The sequence below is a fragment of the Pygoscelis adeliae genome, unplaced genomic scaffold (assembly GCF_000699105.1).
Source record: "Pygoscelis adeliae isolate BGI_AS28 unplaced genomic scaffold, ASM69910v1 Scaffold57, whole genome shotgun sequence".
Taxonomy (NCBI): Eukaryota; Metazoa; Chordata; class Aves; order Sphenisciformes; family Spheniscidae; genus Pygoscelis; species Pygoscelis adeliae.
Window position 1 is genome coordinate 5,369,290 of NW_008825615.1, and position 16,414 is coordinate 5,385,703.

Below are 16,414 nucleotides of genomic sequence, written 5' to 3' on the forward strand. Positions count from 1 at the left end.
AGCAACATAATACAGTATACCAGGCACACCTTTTCTGTTGTTTGTAAAATAATTTTTTTCAGATTTGTGTGTTTTAATGACAAGCAGATTTCCAAAACTTTCAAGAAACCTCCAAAATCACCTGAGAGAACCCAGTGCTAAAAGTTTGCTTTGCTTTTTAAATGTCTCCTATTAATGATGTGTGAGTTCCTAAGCGTTAAGTATGTGCTGAAAACACCATGCTCCAGTGCTCTGCTTTCACCTCCCCCAGACTTTAATTTTCACTCTTCTCAAACTTTGCTTTCCTCAGTCCCCTCACCCCTGCATTTTGATTTTTTCTGAATCAAGCTGGACTCCCCACCAGAAGAAACTCTTCTATGATCTGCTGACAGTGAGCAAAGAAACAGGATCATAAAGTTTACCAGAAAGGCGTAATCGTACTGATCTGTTGGTGCCATGAACAGGGTAAATAATCACAGAAGCTTGTCAGTCTGCATTGCGCGTTAGTAATACAGTGTGAGACAGTCTTCCAGGAGACCGAATGGTTACAACTCCTGGTGCGCTGATCTCCATAAATAGCAGCTCTAAATCAATTCTGTTTGCTTGCTGTGATCATATGAAATGCATCAACTGTGGAATAAATCAATGTGACCCCAAAGATTCCTTGGCCTAACATCTTATTATTTTGTGGTTATAGGCTGATTAGACATCTAAATAGTTTTCTGTGATAGCATCTGCATTATTTGAATATGCCAGATTGTGAACACAAACCTTTAGATTTCTCCAGTGCTTTATTTGCCAGCAATAACAATAATTAAAATAACAACATCCCTCCCTTGCTTTTGTTGATACCATTTAGTTTTTTCCAGAGAGGACAAAGTAGGCATTTTACTGGTTTGAAATGAAATGTGTTCTGTAAGGTCTGAGTTATTCAGCTATCGACTGGGGGGAGCATTCATTTTGGAGAACAGTAAGTTACTCCAACATTCTCAGTCCAAATTGATCCAACAGAATGAGACCCCCTTTGAAGTCTGAATTTTTCTTTCAAAACTGCAGCTCTGCCCCCCCTGTAGATGTAGCGGGTAATCAGTGCTGATTGATTTCTGAGTGTGTGGATGGAAGAACAGGGAGAGAAATGATGCAGTGACAGGAGAGGATGCAAAGTTGAAGAACATGGCAGGCATGTGCCAAGGAGACCTCTCATAAAAGCAATAGAGTGCAAAAAAGCCAGTGAGGAAAAGGTCTGAAAGATACAGCTGAAAGGTGAGACAAGGAGATTGTAGCTCAGAGGAAACTGTTGGTGCAACGACTGGAGGAGGTAGGAGTTTTCAGCAAAACAGCACATGGTTAAATGGAGGAGATGAAGGAGAAGAGGGTGCAGATTTGCAGAAGTTCCTAATCACATGGAAAGAAATCTGCTCAGTTTTCTGTTCTGAGAGACCAGGATCCCAAGGCAGCACATACTGACAAAACACTAGATGTCTGAGCTGTGTGCCAGTCTTTTTTCTTAAAAAAGTTTCAAAAGAAACAAATTACTAGTTTGATTAAGAAAAGCACTGACTTAAAATGCCCACAATTTTTCTTATAAGAGGAATTCTGATTTTTAAAATTATCTCAAAGATTTCAAATATTCTCTGACTGTTTCAAAGGAATAGAAATATCCAGATCCTCAAAGCTGCCACTGCCTTATTGGTAGCTGGCTTTATCACCAAACTTCTTAGTGGATGAGGGAAAGTCTGTGGATGTTGTCTACCTGGATTTTAGTAAAGCTTTTGACACTGTCTCCCACAGCATTCTCCTGGAGAAACTGTCTGCTCATGGCTTGGACGGGCATACTCTTCGCTGGGTAAAAAGCTGGCTGGATGGCCAGGTCCAAAGAGTTGTGGTGGATGGACTTAAATCCAGTTGGCGGCTGGTCACATGTGGTGTTCCCCAGGGCTCAGTATCGGGGCCAGTTGTTTAATATCTTTATCAATGATCTGGACAAGGGGATCAAGTGCACCCTCAGGAAGTTTGCAGATGACACCAAGTTGGGTGGGAGTGTTGATCTGCTTGAGGGTAGGAAGGCTCTACAGAGGGATCTGGACAGGCTGGATCGATGGACCAAGGCCAATTGTATGAGGTTCAACATGGCCAAGTGCCAGGTCCTGCACTTGGGTCACAACAACCCCATGCAATAGTGCAGGCTTGAGCCGGCAGTGTGCTCAGGTGTCCAAGAAGGCCAATAGCATCCTGGCTTGTATCAGTAATCATCCCCCTGCACTCGGCATTGGTGAGGCCGCACCTCAAATACCGTGTTCAGTTTTGGGCCCCTCACTACAAGAAGGATATTGAGGTGCTGGAGTGTGTCCAAAGAAGGGCAATGAAGCTGGTGAGGGGTCTGGAGAACAAGTCTTATGAGGAGTGGTTGAGGGAACTGGGGTTGTTTAGCCTGGAGAAAAGGAGGCTGATCGCTCCCTACAGCTGCCTGAAAGGAGGTTGTAGCGAGGTGGGTGTTGGTCTCTTCTCCTAAGTAACAAGCGATAGGACGAGAAGAAATGGCCTGAAGTTGTGCCAGGGGAGGTTTAGGTTGGCTATTAGGAAGAATTTCTTCACCAAAAGGGTTGTCAGGCATTGGAAGAGGCTGCCCAGGGAAGTGGTTGAGTCACCATCCCTCGAGGTATTTAGAAGACGTGTAGATGTGGCGCTTAGGGACATGGTTTAGTGGTGGACTTGGCAGTGCTAGGTTAATGGTTGATGATCTTAAAGGTTCTTTCCAACCTGAACGATTCTATGATTATATGATTCCTGGTATAAGAAAAACAAAATGAAACAAAACAAAACACAGTAAGAAATGCCTTTATTTCCATTCACTGTTTTACAATTAACCATGTTACTACAAATCTCAAGTGCTGTGCAATATGACTTCCTACTTTTGACTGGTCTTACAGGTGTAGTTCAGACTACCTAACATCCATGACTGCCATTGCTACATAGAAGTATTACATTAAATAAAAATAAGGCTGGATTTTTCAACTGGCATTGCAAAACCAATGGAGAACAGAATGACAATTGGCAAACAAAACAAAATCTTGAGAATTTGCAGGGTAAAATATCAGGTTTCTATGGTGCACACTAGTGAGGTTCTACAGTTTTGTTTTCCTTTCCTGTTTAGATCTAGGAAAACCTAATTACGATTCATTAAATGATTCTTCTGGTGTCAACTTAGGTGACAACAAATAAAGAGTATATCCTTTTCCTTAATGAGGACTAAATCTGAATTTTGTAGAGCTGCAGCCAAAGCCTACTGCCCATATTTAACATTGGTTTATAAAAAATGTGTCTTTTCAGTTTTCCTTGTTTCCTAATAAATTGCTTCAGCATTCTTTCCCCACAGTGCTTTCAAGATGGATTTGTCTCACCATTTCATTAACACAGTGTTGAACAGCAGCACTTCCTTTTGTAACAAATTAGCATTACTGTAGTGTGCAATATGGTTTTGAATCTCATTTACATTAGGATCCTTTCTATCATTCTGGCAAAAAAGACATTTTTATAGGAAAAATCTAATGTATGCTGCGAACATTTAGTTGCAGAGGCAACTAGGCTAAGGCAGCCTCCCTGGGTTTTGCTGCAGCAGAGAGACGTGTAGCACCAAATCCTCTGTTCTGCCCTGGCACAGGCTGTAATGCTTTTAACAGCACTCATCAGCGCAGACCAGGCTCTCCGCATGTAATGTTGACCCCCAAATTCCTCTTATCAGAGAGAGATTGTGAGTCTTTTATTCTCACTAATGAGGGATCAGACAGGGTGAACAGGTTTGGGATTTTGCTGAGACTCCCATGCCACAAAAATGCATTTTGCACCATACAGTCACGTCACCCATCAGAGAGGTGGTTATCAGAGAGAAGTTGAACTTGAATGGGTTACTACAGGCTAATTTTCAAGCTTACCGAAGACTCGAATTTCTGACTTGTCTGCAACAAATGAAGTAATTCTCTATTCTTTACTTCATTGCTCTGATTGTTACAAACCCACTTCTACTGAAGTGGTCAGGTGTCCTTTAAACCCAATATTAATCTCAAATGACAAACCTCTTCATTTAACATTCCTCATGGCTATTTGAGGAGCAAATAAATATCCTTCTGCTTTTCAGAAAAATGCCTCTGCAATTGAATCTCTTATTAAATTAGTAAGAGCTGTTCTGTCATACAAATACTCTATTAGCATGAAACAAAAGTTAGAAAAGAAGCCGCTGAGTGTTCCTGCTAAATGAAAATTCTTATGAAGATCATAGGATCCACAGGGTTTGCCTAGCACAAAAGCAATCTCTATTGAGTTGTACTGGATAACTAATAGGAACAACAATAATAGTAACAGAACTGTAACACTTTGCTTTCATATGCACTAAGGCAAAACTTTGCCTTGATCAATAATCTAAACAGATTTGCTTCAGTCCATCAATTTTGCCTTCTAGCACATTGTATCCTTCCTTTAACCGCACTTAGATGGGTGAAACGCTGCTGTTTCCTGTTCTCTACTGGGCTGTTCCACATTCCTGGCAATCCCTCACATCTCTTACATCATTAGTCCCATCCCTATTTTCTCTAATTCCCGTGATTTTACAGCAATTCATTCTGAAAGCCAAACAGCACACTGCCAGAATCAGGTCACCCTTATTTTGTTAACACATGGTGCTGGCCAGTGGCACGACAAGGCAGGATCCAAATCCTGCTGGGATTTTAACCCAAATGGTGATTTGCCCCACTCCCACCCATATACAATACTTAAAGTGGCAAGCCTATCACAAGGCCAAAAAAATCTTCATTGCCTTGATAGCTAAAGCAACCTTTCCAGAATTCGGTCATTACTATTTATTAATCCCTCGCGGCTATGTCCAGAAGTCCTGCTGCATTAATGCAAAGAAACATAGAAATGGTGGCTGGAGAAGGATTCTCTGGAAGTCATCCAGCCTGACCTCCCCTGGGGAGCAGACCTGTGCCAGCACTGGATCAGGTCAGCCTATGGCTTTGCCTTCCCAACGCAGCAGAGGTAGAGGCAGCTCGTCTTTCAAATTGCCCCCTATCTTGCTTCCACTGATCAGTTTATTAAACGGTAGAGTACATCTGCAATTTACTAGTGAACAGCTATGTTACATATGTATATTTTAAAATAAAATATGCAGCTCTGATTTTATACTGGTTCTGTGTGTTTCTTCTAGAAATAAGACAGCTTGAGAGCTTCACTATTCTCAATGTAAACTAGAGTTTTCCAAATGTGTTGTAAGAAACTTCCTGACTGCAATTTCCCGTTACTTCTTATGCTAACCACCATAATCATGAACAATAGATCTTCCCTTTTTGTGATTGCCTTTCACATATATTTATATATATCACACATACACATATATTCATATACAAGTATACATATCATATATATAATTATATTACATATGTATCAATACATATAAAATCTATATATAATGGTATATAGAATCATAGAATCATAGAATAGTTTGGGTTGGAAGGGACCTTTAGAGGTCATCTAGTTCCACCCCCCCTGCCGTGGGCAGGGACATCTTCAACTAGATCATGTTGCTCAGAGCCCCCTCCAACCTGACCTTGAAGGTTTCCAGGGATGGGGCATCCACCACCTCTCTGGGCAACCTGTGCCAGTGTTTCACCACCCTCAGTGTAAAAAATTTCTTCCTTAGATCTAGTCTCAATCTACCCCCCTTTAGTTTAAAGCCATTCCCCCTTGTCCTGTCGCAACAGGCCCTGCTAAAAAGTTTGCCGCCATCTTTTTTATGTGTATATGATACATATATGATGCATATATCATATATATGATATGTATATATCATATATATCTGATCTGATATATATCTATATCTTTCAGTCTTCTTATACTAACTTCAAGTAATGTAAGGCAAACAACTTAGGAGAATGGTGTAGGAAGAACTAATGAGACCATGAAGTCAAATATCACAAAAAGGAGGAATGGGGATGCAAAGAGTTGAAGACAGCTAGTCTGTTTTACCTATGGAAAGAGGTTAAGAAGGAAGCTTGATTGCAGGCTATTTGATTGCAGGCTACAGAGAACTATATTGGCAGAATTCATTTGATGCCAGATACTTTTTAACTGAACAGACAAAAACATGCAAGGACCAACTGCTGAACACTGAAGTCATCCAAGTTCATGTTAAAAAGAAGATGGAATTTTTTGTCAGAGGAAGCAATTTACCAGTTTGAGTAGATTAAAATGGATGTGGGAGAATGAGTTGGGATGGGTCAGCACCTCTTTTTTGTGTCCCTGAGGATTTGTCTGCTTTTCTTCCAGTTATCTCAGCCGGGCTGATAAAATATATTGCCTGTCTCCCTCCTCCGTGGCCTGATTCTCACTCCAGTCACAAACTCTTGAGTCAGAGTAGGGATGGTGAAATTGTGTGGCCTGTGGTTATGGTAGGAACCCCTAATACTCTTTGGGTCTTTAAAAATCTATTACTTGACCATGGGTTGCAAGAAGCCTCAAATGACTAGATGTGTTTCCCCAACTTTTATATTGTTTCTGTATATAGACAACTCCTATTTCTTAGAACAGATTGTAGATACACTCAGTCTGCCATTCTGTTATATCATCCTGCTACGTTAGCATTATATTGCTTTCCCAGGGCTCTTTGCCACTATGATTGTTCACTTCTCAACAAATCACATTTAATGTTTACTTTATTAATATTGTCTGCATCAATCTCTGAATAACAGATAATCAAGAGAAGGATTCCCTCCTTGAAGAATCATGTTTACTTATTCTTTTGATTTCTGCTATATAGTTATGACAGCATTTAGCTATGGTGACCTTCGTATTACCAGAGTGAAGGAACTTACATCCCTCGCAGCCCCTCTACTCTCTCACCTTTGATCACGGATAAATAGGGGAGGATGATATCATAGAGGTACCTAACCATTTTCTTTCTCCTGTGTATGAATTATGGTTATGGATAACTGTTAGATGTGTTGGTCAAAGACTTTGTCTTTATCCAAGCCTCTTCAAGCATAATTTCCACTAGCCTAGTTATGTATGACCTTCAGTATTAGTCCTTTTTTTTTCACATTAGCTACATCAGTTCCTAACAATCTCATCCCACGTCGTGCCAAGTTCAGTCTGACTCCAGCCTAAAAATATTGTCTGTCGAGATATTGCCATTATCTCAAACTTTTTTCTGCTTGCAATAGGTGGATGCTCAAATTCTTTAACAAGTTTCAAATTTTCAAAAAATGCTATCCAGTATGTAAGTAGTGCAGGTGGAATTTAACTGGAAATGTACACAGTTATATTACTTAAATGATAGCGAGGTTTGGTCCTTATTGTGTCAAAATTGGTTTTTGGTCCCTGAGATCGTTTGCTGTTCATTTTCTGTACTTTCACATTCCTGGCTTTCAGAGTAACCCACACAAACTTTTCCTACGGGGATACATCCATTTGCAAATCACCTCCATCTGAATATTGTATAATTTAGTGATGCAAAGACTTAAATTATCTAAAACAGTTGAATAAATATCCTCAAATTCCTCTATTGCTTTCCTTGCATCTGGCTGTGCCCACCAAGTGTTCTTTAAATTACAGAGGGTAAAATTGTGCCCTTTAAGCTTCAAATATATAAAAATGTAGAAACTTCACCGAAAGAGCCCTACAACCATTTCATCCAGTCCTCCATTTTCAAGGTCACATTAAGCATGACTATGATTAGACATCCAAGTAATTAGTTTCTTCTTTTCTCTGGTTTTGTGTCTTTGGTAAATCTCATAGGTAATTCAATGGAAACTGCTGACACATCAATGAAAGTCAAAGGGGTTGAAAAACAGCAGTCTGACCCTTGTAAATGAAAGCAGAATTGGGTCCAGAAAAAGGAGTGAAGTACTGAGAACACAGCAGGTGATTTTAAAGTATGCTTAAAATCTCCAAAACAAGCTTAAAAGACTCCCTCCGTGAAGGAAAGGAGGATATCTAAACATGCTCTAGTAATTTTCATGTAACAAATCCAAGAAAGGGAGCACACACCATCATCAGCTCCCAGGTATATCTCTCCCGATACTGTTTCAGCCAGACAATATCAGGCTGTCAACATCTGACTGACCCATGTTTCACTGCTCCTCAGAGGACCATGTCTCAGAGAACTTTGTCTACTTAATGGCAATCAAAATGGCAAAGACTGAACAATGCTACCAAAACACTGGTTTTTGAAAAGATTTTACTAAAATCTTACAGCTCTCTTTGAGAATATGAAACTAAAAACTCTTTTTGCAGGAACTGACAAACTGTCCCTGATGTAGGAAGCGAGCACTGATGAGATCTTACCAGATTCATATTGAATCAAGTAGAAAAGCAACCTGCATTACTGGATTTGCCACCACTGATCCAAAGGCCATTGACAGGCCAGCACAGTGGAAGACAAGAGTAAATTAACATCTAATGTTACATATAGTACTCGGCCAGTAAGAAAGTCTGCCTAGCTGAGACAAAGAACATACCCCTAATGAAAGAGATTTCCTAGAATAAATGCCAGTATTTGCACCACAGCCAAAGGAGAGAGGAAGAGGCCTGGAAGGTAACTGAGATTAGAGATCCTGTCTGCCATACCCAGGTGCCTAAAGTTTTATTTTAAGTGTATCCATTTTAGGCAGAGGTTAGGCAGGATCACTTAGGATGAAACCCCCAGTTCTTATAATCAAACTTTAAGTGGGAAGTTCTCATCTGGGGAGACTTTGGAGAACTTAATATCTTAGGACAGATAAGGAGCAGATGTAGAAGGGAAGGGGTAATCATGCTCTCTGCTTCCCAAACCCCCAGTCTTTGGGAACATCTTTTCTAGCAGGTTTGGGGTTGTTTTTTTTTTCATTTTTATGTCTACAGCTCAGAATTCAGAGCTGCAATAGAAGCGAACAGTCAGGTGCACACTACATTTTAATAGTCTGCTCTTTTGCTTTCTCTTATTTCTGGCTAGTTGCATAAGGGAAATAAGGGACAGTTCTTCTTATCTTTTCCAAATAGCAAAATATTCCAGTTTTCCTCAAACAGAAAATGAGAAATTTTTACATTTTTCAGGTTCTGGCTGATCTTATTTTGACTCTCTGCTGCACTGATCATGCCAGTTTATGTGGATCAGTCATACCAGTCATTTGTTGCTAAGGGTATGCCTTGTATCATTCCTGGATCACTGGCAGTGATTTGTGAACTGCACAGAAGAAAAACAACAAAAGAGAAGATGTTGTTAATAGTTACTATTGATATCAAAGTAGTTTATAGTAAGCCACTCAAAGCCCAGGATCAGGACCCTCAAAGCTATTTTCAAGGCTCTGCAAGCACTCAGAGCACATCGGTAGTCTCTGTTCTAAAGAATTGCAGTCTAAGATTGGTGCTAGCAGAGGCACACAGGTGGGAGAACATTGGCAAACAAAATACTACCAGGAAGAATAATAGGTAGCAGTCATAGCTTAATCAACAGCCTGACTCTTGCAAGTGTGTTTTGTAGGCATCAGAGCAAAGGAGGATTTTTAGGTAAGATAATGAGGATATCTGTGCCTGTTACAGGAAGCTTCTCTCAAGCCTGGGAAGGCATGAAGATGTCTGAGTGAAATCAAATAAGACTCTGGGAGGGGCCAGCATCAGAGGCTAGTGGGTGGCAGTAATTGACCTGAGTATGTGATGAGAAGCGGGTAAACTACCAGAGGCTTTGAAAGTCATGTAAAGAAAATTTGCTTGTTAGTGAGGTATTAGTGGAGGAGTGAGGGAAGGGAAGGGATGCACAAAGAAGAGATGAAGAGAGGAGTCATGGCCACAACAGCAGGCTATGGAAATGTGTGGAAATGCAGCATTTGGGTATGTATAGTGCAGCTTCCAAGGCTAGAAAAAAGTAACTGAAACATGAGAGAAACCAGCCGGTAGTTTTAGCTACTAAACGTCCCTCGCTCCACTCTTAAGCAGAGGCAGCTTGGGCAGTGACATAACTTCACCTGAGGTTTTTCCAGCATCTTATATGGGGCTTAGGGTTTTGGAGTGTAGAAATCCCCCATGATTTAGTGCTCTGTTTTAAACATGAGAGAGACTGTGAGTCTTGGAGGAATATGCAAGGATGTTCTCTCTCCTCCTTCCCAGTGACAGGAGTGTAAGGGGGGGGGAACAGAAGGTCGGGCTCCCGTGTGGAGGTGTGCCCAGCTGCAGGAGCAAGCAGTGGAGGAGAGAGCTTGGAAGTGAGGGGGAGAAAGTTCATGACTAGGATGAAAAGTCACGATGTAAGGGGTTGTGGGGACAGACCTGGGCCAAGTCCAAAGAATGTTCGACAGTGATGAGAAAGCCATGGAAAACCCAGAGACAGTTGCAGGTTGCTTTTTTTTTTTTTAAATAATAGATGCATATTTTTCTTGTACTTGGTAAGAAGAAGACTGCTTGGGTTTGAAAGTCTTGCCTTGCTCTTAAAGAGGTGAACTGTACACTCAATGTGCCTTTGCAGACCTCCTCGAGTGTAGAGACAGGACTTTGAGGAGAGTAAGCATTGGGGAAGGGGTGTAACAAGATTTTCCCAAGGAAGGAAAGGGAAACCCACAATGATAAATGAAATTCACAACTGAAATATAAAAGCTACAAAATAAAATTGTCTGATTCTGCTTCCATAAACACAGACATGATCTTGCAAATGAGGATAAGTCCACATCTCAATTTTTTAAAATCCATTAACATTTTAAAGGCTACACCCAGAAGCAAGTTTTTTTTAAGATCAGCTCAAAACCTCTATCTGGGCATGTTCTACCTGAGACCTGAATCCTTTAAGACTGACTTCTTCCTGTAATGAAAAACAAAACATACCTTTCTAAATAGAAATCACATCTATGTTTTACAGTTAAGTACTCCCTTCCCCAATAAACACACATATACACTAGACATGAAGAAATGCAGTTTTACAGGCTTCTATGAGACCTGTCAGTTAAACAATTTTTGGATAATGAAAAGATTGGAAAATAATAACAGGCCACATCTTTCTATGGCATTGGCTACAGCTTCCTTAAATCATCAGGTCGATGCTGATCCAGGCTGCTGATCTGGCTCTTTAGTTCTACTTGGTTACTTTTCTCAAAGTCAGATGAGATACAGTTCTGCTTCCAGCCAGGGGGACGTACCGCTGGCTCATATTTGGCAGAAGCTTGAAGTGACACGATTTCATTTATCTACCTCTTTTGAGCCTTTTGCTTCTCAGAGTCTTTGTTTTCTTCCTCAAAGAAAGAGCTGCACATAGAGCAGTGGCAATACTGATGGCCTTTGCTGGCTGGATTATTCTTTGGTAGAGTGGATTTAACACTTTGCAGCATCTAGACCAACAGTTTCATAACAGCCTCACTCCAAGACTAGATTATGTTGGATTTAATTGGTTTATGCAAACTCTCACTTGTCACCAGAATGAGATCTTCAGCTGTGTTCTACCTTGCAAAGTGCTGCTGAGAGTAACTGCACGTATCCCAAATCCCTCAAAGGGCCTCCTGACCTTGCAAAGCTCTGTCATTTGGACAATGCCATAGCCATTTGCTACTGCTTTAGTCTTCCTGCCCTACTCTGCTGACGAAAGTAGGCCTACAAGATCTTTGTGGTCTTCAAAATTTCTTCCTTTCCTGAATTTCAGCATGTTGTAAGTGTCTCTCTCTAAGCCTCTTGCTAAGCAGAATGGACAACTAAATTTTGCAATTAAGTCTCATACTGCAGAAGAAACTGTCAACTAGTAAACACTGACATCCTAAAAGGACTCAAATTAATGGATAATGCGTTTTGTTAAATTAGCAGCCCAAATCTGCATGCCAGCAAAAGCTCCTAGCTTCTGATTACCTCTGGGAACAAAGAAGAGTAGAGCATGCTTATAAATAGTGGCAGTGGGCTTAGCATATGTTACCTTCTTTCCTAGATAAATATTAATTAGCCATGCAGAAGAACCAGATCCTTAGTAGGAAGAAATCTTTGTAGCTCCCCTTAAATCAATGTTGGCATGCTGATTTCACAAGAAAAAGATTTGATTCTTAATTTTCAGCAATATTACTTCTTTGCTGTGATTCACTGCATTGCACAAGTTTCCACCAAGCTTTCTGCATTAGTAGCTTGTTGCTTTAAAATGTGTGCAGACTTTTTTTTTTAAACACAGAATTCAGTGTTTCATTTCTGAAAACTTGATATTTGGGACCTGTTTGAAATCAGCTCTGGATCCTGAAAGGAAACCCTTACAGTTCTCAACCTCTAAAGCAGAAAGAAAGATCTGAACATACTGAAGTGGGCCAAAGCTTTAAACCTTATATAGGTCCATATCTGAAAGTGGAGGATTTATCTTCTGCCAGATCTGAGCACAGAACATGAGACTTTTCATTTGAATCCCTACAGAGTCTAAACGCAGGGTCCTTTGGCTTCATGCTGAACAGGTGCTCTTCTCTTTTTTTTTCCTTATGTGACAGGCAGGAGTTAAAGGTTATGCCATCGACTTTCAGTCATGGTAGACAGCTGTACCTTTATGTCGTACTGTCATGGCTATTTCCTACAGTTCATTCCTCGATGGATCTGCATGTATTTCATCGCAGACAGATCCTGTTGGGTGAAAACCCCTTCAGGTGTACAACTGGAGACAGCCTGAACTATAGGGATGATTATTCCGCCAGACTCTCTGGCAGCAAATCAGATATTTGCACTGATTTTAGTGTGAATTAGAGGCTCCAGCAGCCTCAGATGGAAACCACAATAACGAGGAGGCAACAGCCTTTTACACACAAGCAGTCATTTCTTCTGCTTTGTAACGAAGCAGGAGAATAATGGGCAGCATGGAAGGAGAGAAGCTGTGGCAGGATTGAAGCAGTTTCCTGTGGAGCATCTGCAGGAACATCATTAAAGAGCAAACCCCTTGTAGATGAATGAGGAACAGTCACCAACCTCAACTGCTGCCTCCATGAACTGAAACGTGTCAGGATGGGTGCAGTGTCTGGAGATGAAATGGTAGAGACAGTGTAAGGGAGGACTGGAGTTTCTTTTTGCTTGACCTCAGTTGGCTATTTAAAGAGTAATTGAATACTCTTCAGAGGATATTTGAGTGCATTTTTCAGCAACTGTGCCTGACCAGTATGAAGAATAAGGAGATAACTCGATCTGGCTTTATTCCTCTGGGTCGAGAAACTCGGTGTATATCTGTGCCTGTTGAGCCCATGTGCTTGTTTCTTTTTCTGGGTCCTTAGAGTCAAAATCAAAAACAGGCCCAGCTGTTCCTTATAATTAAATTTCAGTCACTCAAGCTGGGTGTTTTTATTTTGACTAGTGACTTAAAAGTGTTGGCATTTAAATGGCCTCAGCTATATTTCAAAGTTAACATTGAGAAACTTCACACATGTATTAGCGTTATTTGTCTGTTGGCAAACTCAACAAAATACCACTGCGTTGATTTACATAGTGAAGGTTATCTTTGCTAACAGAAGGACTCAGAATTTCATTATTTAAAATATGAGGATGAATCTCATCGCAGTGCAGGAGGCTACAGATGGCATTACACACAACTTGCCACCTGAGTCAAGGGCAGAGGTGAAGTTTATATTGTGCACTGAGCCCTGCGTTCAAATATACCTTAAAGATCCAAACCCCAAAACCCAAACAACAATATCTGCGGCCAGCACAGATCTGACTGTTGGATGAGGACTCTTCTTTTCTGGCACTTAGATTAGTTTCTATGTGTCTGTCTTCTCGCTCTAATTTATTTATAAGTCATTGATGACATTTATGCCATACATGGGCAGTTTGTGATGCAATAAAGCAGTAATAGGCTCAGTTTTCATTGCGGTTTCTATATTTGGGTATTTTAGTACATCAAAATCTGGATAGAAGAAGTATTAACAGTCTTACACCAGCAGAAAGAAATTAATTTTATGCCTGCCTCTGCACAGAAGCTAAAAGCTTCAGGAAATGGGATCTCTTCCCATAAGCATCTTTTCAGATCCAGTTAGGAGAGGTGAAGGTAAACAATGAAATGCAGTCTTCAGGGTGACAGCATAGCAGCGAGGTATGATCGTTCACGTGATAATACATATGATTCACAATATGTTTCTGACTGGCACAGTACTTACTGATGATCTAGGTAAAACCTAGTTCCTGCTTTCATCAAGCCTTGTCCCGTGGGAGCCCAGCCGTGGCACGGAGCTGTGTGCAGCCTGGCTGGGCAGAGAGGAAGAGTAACTTTTGAAAGTCTGAGTACCTCTTGCTCTGACACAAATCCTGGGAACCAGAACGCACAGCCTAAAGAAAGCAGCAGCTCCAGTGTCTTCTGCGTGCCCCACCAGCAGTGATGTACAGCGCCAGGTCCATGACATGGAGCAGTATTAAGAAGCTGGCTTTACATTCTTGCTGCAGCTACATGCCTAACCCAAGACTGAAGTCCCAGAGAGAAGCGTGGAGAATGCTTACTGAACCTGCCCAGGAGAACCAGGTGACCCTTGTGAGAAGTCAAGTGAAGTCACCACAGCTAGACCTGGCATGGCCTGGGTGAATGTTTTCCTGACCACTGGCAGCACTACTATATAACTGAGTAAGAAACAAGTAAGCACAGCAGAAGAAAACAAACAACGGAGGAGAAAAGCATCTTCTTGCCAAGACAAAGAGGGAAGCAATGAATGATGATTACTGATGAATAATACCCAGAATTAATGGAGAAGGGCAACAGCAAAAGCTGTGCACAGAACACAAACATTTTGTAATGAGGGTAAACAGTGACATTAGTAGGGTGGCCAGAACTCATCGCCTATTCACATAGTACTTGTCTGCATTACAGGACATGGCTGATGGCAGTGGCTAGGGCTAGAACATTACCTTTGGAGGCTCTATAATTTCATCAGAAGAGCCTTTCCAGAAGGGGAAAGCTGTTCCAAAGCTGAATGAAGGGACCAGGTTTTGCTCTTGTTATTATTGGTGTTTTAAATTTAAATCAGTCTCAGATACGTAGCCCTATTTGGGAAGAATGTTGAGCTATGGAGGCTCGAGGGCAGCTGCCAGCTTAAGCACAACTAAATTCAGCCAGAATTGTCAAGCAGAAGTGGAAGCAATAGCACACTGTATTAGAAACCAGGATTATAAAATCTCTGCCCATCAAAGAGACCAGAAGAATATAGATAGCTCTATATTATTATTTTTAATGCAGTAAAGCCTAGAGGCTCCAACCAATTACCAGGCTCTACTGAGCACAAGGAGGCACCACAAAATAAAAACATGGAAACAGACTAAACCCTATCACAAGTCCTTTTGGGAAAACAGAAAGGCTTATTGACATTTTGTCTTCCTATCAGTTTGGTGAATGTAGGCAAACCTTGACTACCACACTTCGATTAATCCAAGGCAATCCTCTCCCTAGCTCACTTCTTGAGAGAGCCTAACTAAAGAGCGGATCTGGGAATGATTTTACAAAATCTCAAGCACTGTCGCTACTTTTTGATCTCAGGGGACCTGTGGGTGCTTAGCGCATCCCAAGATCAGGGCACCTTGCCCAGTACTGAAACAGGGAGGGAAAGGGTCATCCCTGCAGGGCTCTGGCTTTCCCACACTGCTGTGCAGCCCTGGCTCTCCCTCAGTTCAATGCTTCTCTTCCTAGAGTTTCCTCACCCCTCTGGGCCACGATGGATCCTCTCCAGCCTCCTCTTGCTGTCCTTCCCTGACCTGCATCCTCTCAGGTGTGCCAGTCCCTCTTGCTCAAGGATTATCAACTGGGTGCTGAGGTTTTTCACTCTGCCCATAAACTCGATGTCCCAGGCAGAACAATGCAGTGCCTATCCCTGCGTGATGCTGAGCACGGCCCAGGAAGGACAGGGTCACAGGGGAACAGTTTGCCTTCCCACCACAGAGGAAAACAGCCAGGAGGAGACATCTGAGAAGGGAGCGCTGAGAGTTTGCAGGGAACTTAGGCAGGTAGCAGCATGTGCAGGTATGCACAAACATGCCTGCAGACTTAAGCCCGTGCCTCCTCTTTACTGGGTTTATCGTGGCATCTTTGGGAGATTTACTCGAGGGCTGGAGCACAGACAATTCACTGATCTTAGAATTACCCTGACCCAGCTAAAAGCAAGCTCGCACCTCCCTCTGTGTGCAAAACTTTCCTGCGGTGGCAGAGAACAAACACCGGCATGAGCTGCAGGACGTGGACAAATTTGTGCTTCTGGTGCACCTCTTGCACCTCTTGCTCCTCGCCCCCCGAGCACTTAAGGATCCTGCAGGGCACATCAGGGCTGTTCAATCACGGATGTGCGTTTCCAAGCACACCAGAAAAAAAAGGAAAAAAGAAAAGAAAAAAAGGGTAAGAAAGCCTGAGCCCAGGAGGCACTGGATTGCTAAAAGTTTAAGTGGAAAGCAGGCGATGTGCCCCGGTGGGACGTGCAGCCCCCGCAGCAGTGGGACCCGCCGCGCTGCG

The 16,414-nt window shown here is 41.8% G+C and overlaps 1 protein-coding gene across 1 annotated transcript in view; it reads left to right on the forward strand.

Annotated features, from left to right (window-relative positions):
• The first annotated feature begins 11,092 nt into the window (after positions 1 to 11,092).
• Positions 11,093 to 16,414, forward strand: part of HTR1B (5-hydroxytryptamine (serotonin) receptor 1B, G protein-coupled) — a 7,878-nt gene continuing 2,556 nt past the window's right edge. The window contains exon 1 of the mRNA XM_009333232.1: positions 11,093 to 11,207. Coding sequence (XP_009331507.1) covers positions 11,093 to 11,207 — 115 coding nt within the window. The remainder of the gene's footprint in view (positions 11,208 to 16,414) is intronic.